At 45.6% G+C, this 12,686-nt stretch overlaps 1 protein-coding gene across 20 annotated transcripts in view; it reads left to right on the top strand.

Moving 5' to 3' along the window:
- Positions 1-12,686, top strand: part of USP54 (ubiquitin specific peptidase 54) — a 279,027-nt gene that overhangs the window by 173,183 nt on the left and 93,158 nt on the right. For all 20 annotated transcript variants that reach the window (XM_073352837.2, XM_073352834.2, XM_073352844.2 and 17 more), the window contains 3 exons: positions 777-890; positions 1,411-1,493; positions 10,027-10,132. In XM_073352837.2, coding sequence (XP_073208938.2) covers positions 777-890; positions 1,411-1,493; positions 10,027-10,132 — 303 coding nt within the window. The remainder of the gene's footprint in view (positions 1-776; positions 891-1,410; positions 1,494-10,026; positions 10,133-12,686) is intronic.

Raw genomic sequence — 12,686 nt, 5'->3', positions numbered from 1 at the left:
ACTGAGTCCTCTGTGGCCTTTCTCCTATCTGTCCAAGCTGGTCAAGTTAAATGGTTAAAACAATACTAATAGAGGTATCTGTGGCCTTCTTACCATAAATCCATGTTGACGTACTGGGAGGGATCCTGAAACAAGAGCTTCTAGGATGCAGAGAACGGAGGGAGTTGTTTGAAATAACCTCTAGGTATCAGTGCTCATGAGACAGATTGTGTTCAGTACTCTTGCTTCTTGCAGAATTTCATCTGCCTCTCCATTAGTTGTCTAGCTCTTTGTTATAAAGTTCCCTTTCATACCAAGTTTTGGGTGCACGGTGTAAAATCCATTGATTATACAATAATTAATAAGAGTTACTCCAGGATGATGAGCCTGCAGTTAGGCTGTTGTCTTCCAGACAGTGTCAGCCCACTGTTTAAACACCACAGAGCTGCTGTGCCCATTTCACTTAAGCCAAACCATTGACATTTACGAATTTGTCAGAACAAATGATAGAACCTGCAGATAGGCTAGTAAATAAATAAAAAGGTTAATTGGTGTAGCATTCCAGATAAAATACACGTAGCTATTTTGTTTAATATCAATGAAATGCCAATCTCTTTAGTTCCTAAATGCATTTAGGATGTTGGGAAGAGCACTCCATCCTGTTGTAAAATGTGACTTTTTAACACAGCATTATTTTAGTATTTCTGAGATATTGTAGTGAGTTATGTGTAATTAATTTTCGTTTGTTTACATTACAAATTACCAACTTTTTCACTTTTTTCCTCCTTTCGGGATAGGAGAATCTCTTGATGCGGATTCATTTCCACATTGCGGATGAGTCAAAAGAAGACATCTGCACTGCTCAGCACTGCATTTCTCACCAGAAGTTTGCAATGACCTTGTTTGAACAGGTGAGATAGTGGTATCTTTTTACACAAAGCACCCACTCCCCATTTAGGTTTAGTTCCTCAGAAATCTGGCATCATGTCTGAAGAAATGTCAGACAGGCACAGCTAGGATTGCCACCCATCCGGTTTATACTTGGACAGTCCAGTTTTTGGCTTCTGTGTCCGGGTACCATTTAGGGTTGCCAGGTGTCCAGTTTTTGGGGACCTGGCAACTCTAATTTATGGGGCAGGGGGACACGCCGGGTCATTAACCTGTGCCAGTCTCTGCTCAGGTGGAACTGCCTCCTACCTGCAGCCAGGCTCCTTGATCGGATCCAGTGAGTGACATGGGAGCGGGGGGGCGGGGGAGAGGAGAGAGTGATGAGGGTGGAGCCTTGGGGGGCGGGGGAAGAAGTGCGTGGGGGCAGGCCCTCAGGGTTTCGTTTATCTGCAGTTAGAAAGGTGGCAACCCTAGGCACACAATACGTGACATGGACTCATCAGTTTAGCCTTCTCATGGTATTACTTTCCCTTCCTGTTTTAGTGTGTCTGTACCAGCTGTGGTGCCACCTCTGACCCTCTGCCTTTTATCCAGATGGTACATTACATCTCCACCACTTCACTCTGGTGAGTCTGGGGTTTTATATGGGAAAAGAGTTTACCTTGTTTACAGTAGCACCTTGGTCATGGTATTTTTCTGCACTGTCACATAATTCGACATACAGAACGTTCTCTGCTCATTATTAGTGGAGGATAGCTGTGGTCTGGAACATAAGGCTTCTGTGGGACAGAAGATTAGGATGGAGATTAGATGTAGATCAAGAATTTAGGTGTATTGACAGAGCTGTAGAGATAGAGGACTGTTTATGGCAGGGAGTTACATAGAACAGAGAAACAGGTACTTGAAGAGCTGTGTTAGGGAACAGGGCTGGAAAGGAGTAGTACTACAGTTCAGGGCTGAAGAACATTGACAGCTGTGGTGCCCAGAACTGGAAAAGAAAAGAGTAATTAAGGCCAAGATTGAATTACATTGGTAGAACTGTGTGGTAGGCTGAACTGAAATATCAAAGGGTAGTTCAGTTCAGGTTCACTTTCATGAGCATTAAACCAATTTTTTTTAAACTAGCATTTCTGTGGTTCATATTCATGAAATCCTTCCTGTAAGATTATTTCAACACTGTTTCTGTTGCAAAGCTACTTTATCTTTGTTCCTAACAGTATTACAATCTCATTATAGGGCTTTCAGTTTAAACAGAGATTTACCTGTAAAATCCTAGTACTACATTTAGACTACAATGTATCAATAAATATTTAAGTGGAAAACTGAGTTATTGTTTTAACTTTCAGCTTCAGACAGCAGCTTCATGTTGTTTCTGCACATGAAGTTATCTAAGAGCTGTCAGTGTTGAACGGTGGAAGCCTGACTGTCAGGAGCACATAAAACAACGAATAATTTTTTAAAATTCCCCAAATGAGTTTTCTGGCTAATTAGTTATTTGATGAACAAATACACTAAAAGCAATATCAGCCAAAAGGAAACCCTAAAATGGGAGGTATCCACTTGTTAAGCCTATAGAAGGTGCATTGAATTGTTAAACACTAGTTTACTTATTCTTCTTGCCCCTCTAGATGAAAACCACTTCATAGATAACCAGCTTAAATAAGTAGACAGTATAACTTATCGGCATTATTCCTACTTTGCATGTTCTCTTGGAATTATAAGAAAACATTTTACACTTAATTCAGTCAGATGTCTTATCCTGAGAGCAAGAAAGTAAATTATGTACACATTATTCTGTATGATAAATAGAGCTAAAAATCTAGAGGCCCTTAAGCATTCCTCTTATCCTCTCTTGGTAAATCAGTTATGGTTTAGTGTCATTAAACCTGATGATATAACATACAGACTACCATGAAACGGAAACTAAAAGAATAAATGAATGAATAAAAATAATAGCTAAAAATATTTGCTCCAAATAAATAAAAAAGAAAATGCATAAAGCCTTGGCTCCAGCCATCTAATAGTTTAGGAAAATAGCACGTTTTCCTTTCTCCAAATGCTGGTGACACAAATGATTATCTACAAGAAACTGACCAGAGATGATAAAAGGCTGAGGTTACCATCTATTTTCGAAAGCCTGATTGAGATGGAAATAAATTAACTGCCCACCTGCTGCCCAGGATAAAAGCCATGCAATGGAGGAGTGAAAAGGGATTTGGATACTGTCTTGAAAATCAGAAATAGCTTCTGTCATGCAAATCAGTGGGGGGAAATTGTGACTGAGGGTATGTCTATGCTACGAAATTAGGTTCAATTTATAGAAGTCGGTTTTTTAGAAATCGTTTTTATATAGTTGATTGTGTGTGTCCCCACACAAAATGCTCTAAGTGCATTAACTTGGCGGAGTGCTTCCACAGTACCGAGGCTAGCGTCGACTTCTGGATCGTTGCACTGTGGGTAGCTATCCCACAGTTCCTACAGTCTCCGCCACCCACTGGAATTCTGGGTTGAGATCCCAATGCCTAATGGGGCAAAAACATTGTCGCAGGTGGTTCTGGGTACGTCATCAGGCCCTCCCTCCCTCCGTGAAAGCAACGGCAGACAATTGTTTCGCCCCTTTTTTCCTGAGTTAACTGTGCAGATGCCATACCACGGCAAGCATGGAGCCCGCTCAGCTCACTGTCACCGTACATCTCCTGCGTGCTGGCAGACGCGGTACTGCATAGCTACACAGTAGCAGCTCATTGCCTTGTGGCAGCAGACAGTGCAATAGGCCTCATAACTGTCGTCGTCATGTCCGAGGTGCTCCTGGCCGCCTCAGTAAGGTCAGTCAGGAGCGCCTGGGCAGACATGGACGCAGGGACTAAAAGAGGAGTGACTCGACCAGGTCATTCTCTTTAGTCCTGCCAACAGTTCTATTGTACCGTCGTATGGCGAGCAGGCAGGAGATGAGGTTGGCTAGCAGTCCTACTGCACCCTCTGCTGCCAGCCAAAGATGTAAAAGATAGATGGAGTGGATCAAAACAAGAAATACACCACATTTGTTTTGTATTCATTTGCTCCCCCCTCCCTCCCTCTGTGAAATCAATAGCCGACAATTGTTTTGGTGAGGTCTGTCAAGGGCACCTTGAAAAGTTTAAGGGAGATTCAGTCCTGCCTGAAATACCGGGGCGGGAGGGATAGCTCAGTGGGTTGAGCATTGGGTTGAGCATTGGCCTGCTAAACCCAGGGTTTTGAGTTCAATCCTTGAGGGGGCCATTCTGTGTGACAGTTGTTTTTGTTTCTCCTTGATGTAAAGCCACCCCCTTCATTGATTTTAATTCCCTGTCAGCCAACCCTGTAAACCGTGTTGTCAGTCGCCCGTCGCCCCTCCCTCCATCAGACCTGGTAGACAATCATTCCACGCCTTTTTTCTGTGCAGACACCATACCACGACAAGCATGGAGGCCACTCAGATCACTTTGGCAATTAGGAGCACATAAAACACCACGTACATTATCCAGCAGTATATGCAGCACCAGAACCTGCCAAAGCGAAACCGGGTGAGTAGGCGACATCAGCGACGTGACGAGAGTAATGAGGACATGGACACAGACTTCTCTCAAAGCACGGGCCCTGGCAATGCGGGCATCATGGTGCTAACGGGGCAGGTTCATGCCGTGGAACGCCGATTCTGGGCCCGGGAAACAAGCACAGACTGGCGGGACCACATAGTGTTGCAGTTCTGGGACGATTCCCAGTGGCTGCAAAACTTTCGCATGCATAAGGGCATTTTCATGGAACTTTGTGACTTGCTTTCCCCTGCCCTGAGGCGCAAGAATGCCAAGATGAGAGCAGCCCTCACAGTTGAGAAGCGAGTGGCAATAGCCCTGTGGAAGCTTGCAATGCCAGACAGCTACCGGTCAGTCGGGAATCAATTTGGAGTGGGCAAATCTACTGTGGGGGCTGCTGTGATGCAAGTAGCCAACGCAATCAAAGATCTGCTGATATCAAGGGTAGTGACCCTGGGAAATGTGCAGGTCATAGTGGATGGCTTTGCTGCAATAGGATTCCCTAACTGTGGTGGGGCCATAGACGGAACCCATATCCCTATCTTGGCACCGGGGCACCACTCCGGCGAGTACATAAACCACAAAAGGTACTTTTCAATGGTGCTGCAAGCTCTGGTGGATCACAAGGGACGTTTCACCAACATCAACGTGGGATGGCCAGGAAAGGTACATGACGCTCACATCTTCAGGAACTCTGGTCTGTTTGAAAAGCTTCAGGAAGGGACTTTCTTCCCAGACCAGAAAATAACTGTTGGGGATGTTGAAATGCCTATAGTTATCCTTGGGGACCCAGCCTACACCTTAATGCCATGGCTTATGAAGCCATACACAGGCAGCTTGGACAGTAGTCAGGAGCTGTTCAACTACAGGCTGAGCAAGTGCAGAATGGTGGTAGAATGTGCATTTGGACATTTAAAAGCACGCTGGTGCAGTTTACTGACTCACTTAGACCTCAGTGAAACCAATATTCCCATTGTTATTACTGCTTGCTGTGCACTCCACAATCTCTGTGAGAGTAACGGGGAGACGTTTATGGCGGGGTGGGAGGTTGAGGCAAATCGCCTGGCTGCTGGTTACGCGCAGCCAGACACCTGGGTGGTTAGAAGAGCACAGGAGGGTGCGGTGCGCATCAGAGAAGTTTTGAAAACTAGTTTCATGACTGGCCAGGCTACGGTGTGAAAGTTCTGTTTGTTTCTCCTTGATGAACCCCCCTGCGCTTGGTTCACTCTACTTCCCTGTAAGCTAATCATCCTCCCCTCCTCCCTTCGATCACTGCTTGCAGAGGCAATAAAGTCATTGTTGCTTCACATTCATGCATTCTTTATTCATTCATCACACAAATAGGGAGATAACTGCCAAGGTAGCCAGGGAGGGGTGGTGGAGGAGGGAAGGACAAGGCCACACAGCACTTTAAAACTTTAAAACTTATTGAATGCCAGCCTTCTGTTGCTTGGGCAATCCTCTGAGGTGGAGTGGCTGGGTGTCCGGAGGTCCCCCCACTGCATTCTTGGGCGTTTGGGTGAGGAGGCTATGGAACTTGGGGAGGAAGGCGGTTGGTTACACAGGGGCTGTAGTGGCGGTCTGCGCTCCTGTTGCCTTTCCTGCGGCTCAACCATACGCTGGAGCATATTAGTTTGATCCTCCAGCAGCCTCAGCATTGAATCCTGCCTCCTCTCATCATGCTGCCGCCACCTTTCAGCTTCAGCCCTCTCTTCAGCCCGCCACCTCTCCTCCCGTCATTTTATGCTTTCCTGCACTCTGACGTTGTCTGCCTCCATGCATTCGTCTGTGCTCTGTCAGTGTGGAAGGACAGCATGAGCTCAGAGAACATTTAATTGCGAATGCATTTTTTTTTTTTGTCTTCTAATCTTCGCTAGCCTCTGGGAAGGAGAAGATCCTGTGATCCTTGAAACACATGCAGCTGGCGGGACAAAAGGGACAGCGGTATTTAAAAAGACACATTTTATAGAACAATGGGTACACTCTTTCAGGGTAAACCTTGCTGTTAACATTACATACATAGCACATGTGCTTTCGTTACAAGGCTGCATTTTGCCTCTCCCCACCATGTGCCTAGCCCCTCCCCGTTGCTAACAGTGGGGAACATTTCTGTTCAGCCACAGGCAAACAGCCCAGCAGGAACGGGCACCTCTGAATGTCCCCTTAATAAAAGCACCCGATTTCAACCAGGTGACCATGAATATCGCTCTCCTGAGGATAATACAGAGAGATAAAGAATGGATGTTGTTTGAACGCCAGCAAACATACACTGCAATGCTTTGTTCTGCAATGATTCCCGACTACGTGCTACTGGTGTGGCATGGTAAAGTGTCCTACCATGGTGGACGGAATAATGCTGCCCTCCCCAGAAACCTTTTGCAAAGGCTTTGGGAGTACATCCAGGAGAGCTTTATGGAGATGTCCCTGGAGGATTTCCACTCCATCCCCAGACATGTTCAGACTTTTCCAGTAGCTGTACTGGCCGTGAATGCCAGGGCAAATTAATCATTAAACACGCTTGCTTTTAAACCATGTATACTATTTTAAAAGGTACACTCACCAGAGATCCCTTCTCCGCCTGGCGGGTCCGGGAGGCATCCTTGGGTGGGTTCAGGGGGTACTGGCTCCAGGTCCAGGGTGAGAAACAGTTCCTGGCTGTTTTATTTATTGAATGACAGCCTTCTTTTTTTTGGGCAATCCACTGTGGTGGAGTGGCTGGTTGGCCGGAGGCCCCCCCACCGCGTTCTTGGGCGTCTGGGTGTGGAGGCTATGGAACTTGGGGAGGAGGGCGGTTGGTTACACAGGGGCTGTAGTGGCAGTCTGTGCTCCAGCTGCCTTTGCTGCAGCTCAACCATGCACTGGAGCATACTGGTTTGGTCCTCCAGCAGCCTCAGCATTGAATCCTGCCTCCTCTCATCACGCTGCCGCCACATTTGAGCTTCAGCCCTCTCTTCAGCCCGCCACTTACTCTCTTCAGCCCACCACCTCTCCTCCCGGTCATTTTGTGCTTTCCTGCACTCTGACATTATTTGCCTCCACGCATTCGTCTGTGCTCTGTCAGTGTGGGAGGACAGCATGAGCTCGGAGAACATTTCATCGCGAGTGCGTTTTTTTTCTTTCTAAGCTTCACTAGCCTCTGGGAAGGAGAAGATCCTGTGATCATTGAAACACATGCAGCTGGTGGAGAAAAAAAAAGGGACAGCGGTATTTAAAAAGACAGATTTTATAAAACAGTCGCTACACTCTTTCAGGGTAAACCTTGCTGTTAACGTTACATACATAGCACATGTGCTTTCGTTACAAGGTTGCATTTTGCCTCCCCCCACCGCGTGGCTACCCCCTCAACCTTCCCCCCTCCCTGTGGCTAACAGCGGGGAACATTTCTGTTTAGCCACAGGCAAACAGCCCAGCAGGAATGGGCTCCTCTGAGTGTCCCCTGAAGAAAAGCACTCTATTTCAACCAGGTGACCATGAATTATATCTCACTCTCCTGAGGATAACACAGAGAGATAAAGAACGGATGTTGTTTGAATGCCAGCAAACATACACTGCAATGCTTTGTTCTACAATGATTCCCGAGTACATGTTACCTGCCTGGAGTGGTAAAGTGTCCTACCATGAAGGACGCAATAAGGCTGCCCTCCCCAGAAACCTTTTGCAAAGGCTTTAGGAGTACATCTAGGAGAACCGCGAATGCCAGGGCAAAGTAATCCTTTCACATGCTTGCTTTTAAACCATGTATAGTATTTTAAAAGGTACACTCACCAGAGGTCCCTTCTCCGCCTGCTGGGTCCAGGAGGCAGCCTTGGGTGGGTTCAGGGGGTACTGGCTCCAGGTCCAGGGTGAGAAACAGTTCCTGGCTGTCGGGAAAACCGGTTTCTCCGCTTGCTTCTTGTGAGCTATCTACAACCTCATCATCTTCCTCATCCCCAAAACCTGCTTCCGTATTGCCTCCATCTCCATTAAAGGAGTCAAACAACACAGTTGGGGTAGTGGTGGCTGAACCCCCTAAAATGGCATGCAGCTCATCATAGAAGCGGCATGTTTGGGCCTCTGACCCGGAGCAGCCATTTGCCTCTCTGGTTTTCTGGGAGGCTTGCCTCAGCTCTTTAAGTTTCACTCGCCACTGGTTTGGGTCCCTGTTATGGCCTCTGTCCTTCATACCCTGGGAGATTTTGAGAAATGTTTTGACATTTCGAAAACTGGAAGGGAGTTCTGATAGCACAGGTTCCTCTCCCCATACGGCAGTCAGATCCCGTACCTCCCGTTCAGTCCATGCTGGAGCTCTTTTGCGATTCTGGGACTCCATCATGGTCACCTCTGCTGATGAGCTCTGCATCGTCACCTGCAGCTTGCCACGCTGGCCAAACAGGAAATGAGATTCAAAAGTTTGCAGGCCTTTTTCTTTCTACCTGGCCAGTAAATCTGAGTTGAGAGTGCTGTCCAGAGCAGTCACAATGGAGCACTCTGGGATAGCTCCCGGAGGCCAATACTGTCTAATTGCGTCCACAGTACCCCAAATTCGATTTTAAGAGCCCTTTAAGTAAAAAAAGAAGAAAAAAAAGGGGGGGCCTTTGTCGTGTGGACGGGTGCAGGGTTAAATCAATTGAACGCTGCTAAATTCGACCTCAACTCCTAGTGTAGACCAGTGCTGATAGTATATCAAAAGGGTTGTGAGCATATGCTGTATTACCCCTTGTGGCTGCTAACATTTAGGTGAGCTTTCTGGCTGACATTGTTTACCTGAATGGTTTTATTCATTTAAAATATTAATATTTAATGTTTGTCATAAGAATTTCAAATGAGATTAAAATTTTTATTTGGGACTGTAGCATTTGAAGGAACATGATGAACATAAAAACCATGCTTGGTTTATGTACGTTCTTACACGTTGCTTATAATAAAACTGTTAACTTTAAAATATATGCATCCAATGAAGTGGGTATTCACCCACGAAAGCTTATGCTCCAATACGTCTGTTAGTCTGTAAAGTGCCACAGGACTCTTTGCCACTTTTACAGATCCAGACTAACACAGCTAACCCTCTGATATTTAAAATATAATTTACTTTTTTCCACTAATGCTGTTTGTTTCCTTTTTGCAATCTTTCAGCTTGAACAGTGCAATTAAATATCTGCTTCACTGTTGCTTATAATTTCATCTGTAAGATTTTACCTTTAGAAGGTATTGTGCAACAGCATAATACTGGTGTGGTTGGGTTGCAAATTCTGTAGGGAAGCACTTATTTGCTGTAAAAATGTGTTTTAATTGGAAGTTAAATATTCCTTGAAACATTTCTATTAAGTTTTCTCTTAAAATCTCAAATTTGAAGCCAAACTTGAATTGTCTATCATCTCTCTTTAAACTTCCCATTTTCTTTCTGCAACATAGTCACAGAAAATGCATGAATCCACCACTGAAACATATCTGTTTTACACATTAAAATATTTTCAAAATAAATAAAAATTAATTGCAAAAATAAGCAATTTAAAATATTATAGTTTTTACTTTTTCAGCTTTCTAATTATGGCATAAATGCTAAATGAAAATGTGTATTTATTCAACTTTTTAACAAACTTTTCTTCTCTATGCTGTCCTTGAACTGAAGCAATCAAGCTATTTGCATGCTGGAGCGACGAGAGAAACCCACTCCAGATATGTTTGGAGAGTTACTGCAGAATGCCAGCACCATGGGAGACCTGCGAAACTGTCCGGTTAGTATGCTTAGCTTGACTTTTTAACAGAAGCAAAAGACAGAAGAGGGCTAGTAGTGTCTGCTGTTATGTGCCTCTGACTACAAAGGGTTTTAAAGATTTAGCTCATCACAATGCTAGAAGCGTCAGAGATGGATGGACCAATTTTCTTTGTGGGTAAGACTTCCAGTAGGTTTTATGACCCTTCGGGTATGGGAAAAGAAAAGCTGTTATCTGTGCCCACTCTTTGACAGCTGGAATTACTGGGACATAAGTTATGGATCGAGGTAAGAGAAGAGAGCAGACATTGTGAGGAATAGGAGTTAGAAAATCTCATCCAAAGAAACTGAAATGACATTACTGGAGGGCTATTTTATGTTGGAGCACTCTTAGCATATAGTCACCTGACATTTGCTGGGAGAGCAATACAGCAGCACACAGACAATCCAGGAAGTTTTTGGAGAGTGTTGGGGACAACTTCCTGGTGCAACTACTGGAGGAACCAACCAGGGGCCGTTCTCCTCTTGACCTCCTGCTTACAAGCAGAGAAGAATTGGTAGGGGAAGTAGAAGTGGGTGGCAGCCTGGGGAGCAGTGACCATGAGATGGTTCAGTTCAGGATGCTCACAAAAGGAAGAAAGGAGAGTAGCAAAATACGGACCCTGTACTTCAGAAAAGCAGGCTTTGACTCCATTAGGGAACTGATGGGCAGGATCCCCTGGGAGGCTAATATGGGGGGAACAGGAGTCCAGGAAAGCTGGCTGTATTTTAAAGAAGCTTTATTGAGGGTGCAGGAACAAACCATCCTGATATGCAGAAAGAATAGCAAATATGGCAGGTGGCCAGCTTGGCTTAACAGTGAAATCTTTTGTGAGCTTAAACACAAAAAGGAAGCTTACAAGAAGTGGAAACTCGGTCAGATGACTAGGGAGGAGTATAAAAATATTGCTCGAACATTCAGGGATGTAATCAGGAAGGCTAAAACACAACTGGAGTTGCACTAGCAGGGGGAAATGAAGGGTAACAAGAAGGGTTTCTACACGTACGTTAGGAATAAGAAAAAGGTCAGGGAAAGTGTGGGACCCTTACTGAATGGGGGAGGCAACCTAGTGACAGATGATGATTTCAACTGGGCTCACATGTTTCAGTATAAGAAATGGAACTGTGCATTTCTCTTGGGGCATGTCATTAAAGGGCCTTTGGAGTGGAGAAGGAGTAAAAGCATAAATTAGGAGGTTTGAGAAAAACTGGTATTTAACCTTGTAAAAGCAGTTCTTTGCACATGTCCAGCTAGCCTTCATGTACTGTGCTACCACAAGCCATACAAAAATACAGTTGGATTCTTTTAAGTTCAACATATGGCAGTGAATGGAATTTGAGGATATCTATTTATTTAATTCTATAAATGTAAATGGTGTTTTGCAGCACAAATGGGGTGAGATTCCTTACCCATAAGAGCTTACAGTCTAAGGGTATGTCTACACTACGGAATAAGGTCGAATTTATAGAAGTCGTTCTTTTAGAAATCGGTTTTATATATTCGAGTGTGTGTGTCCCCACAGAAAATGCTCCAAGTGCATTAAGTGCATTAACTCGGCGGAGCGCTTCCACAGTACCAAGGCTAGAGTCGACTTCCGGAGCATTGCACTGTGGATAGCTATCCCACAGTTCCCGCAGTCTCCGCTGCCCATTGGAATTCTGGGTTGAGATCCCAATGCCTGATGGGGTAAAACATTGTCGCGGGTGGTTCTGAGTACATATTGTCAGGCCCCCGTTCCCTCCCTCCCTCCGTGAAAGCAAGGGCAAACAATCGTTTTGCGCCTTTTTTCTGTGCGGACGCCATACCAAGGCAAGCATGGAGGCCGCTCAGCTCACTTTGGCAATTAGGAGCACATTAAACACCACACGCATTATCCAGCAGTATATGCAGCACCAGAACCTGGCAAAGCGATACTGGGCGAGGAGGCGACGTCAGCGCAGTCATGTGAGTGATCAGGACATGGACACAGATTTCTCTGAAAGCATGGGCCCTGCCAATGCATGCATCATGGTGCTAATGGGGCAGGTTCATGCTGTGGAACGCCGATTCTGGGCTCGGGAAACAAGCACAGACTGGTGGGACCGCATAATGTTGCAGGTCTGGGATGATTCCCAGTGGCTGCGAAACTTTCGCATGCGTAAGGGCACTTTCATGGAACTTTGTGACTTGCTTTCCCCTGCGCTGAGGTGCATGAATTCCAAGATGAGAGCAGCCCTCACAGTTGAGAAGTGAGTGGCGATAGCCCTGTGGAAGCTTGCAACGCCAGACAGCTACCGGTCAGTTGGGAATCAATTTGGAGTGGGCAAATCTACTGTGGGGGCTGCTGTGATGCAAGTAGCCCACGCAATCAAAGATCTGCTGATATCAAGGGTAGTGACCCTGGGAAATGTGCAGGTCATAGTGGATGGCTTTGCTGCAATGGGATTCCCTAAGTGTGGTGGGGCCATAGACGGAACCCATATCCCTATCTTGGCACCGGAGCACCAAGCCAGCGAGTACATAAACTGCAACGGGTACTTTTCGATAGTGCTGCAAG

The sequence above is a fragment of the Lepidochelys kempii genome, chromosome 7, assembly GCF_965140285.1.
Source record: "Lepidochelys kempii isolate rLepKem1 chromosome 7, rLepKem1.hap1, whole genome shotgun sequence".
Taxonomy (NCBI): Eukaryota; Metazoa; Chordata; order Testudines; family Cheloniidae; genus Lepidochelys; species Lepidochelys kempii.
Note: the sequence above shows the minus strand (reverse complement) of the source record. Positions and strands in the feature narration are given on the sequence as shown.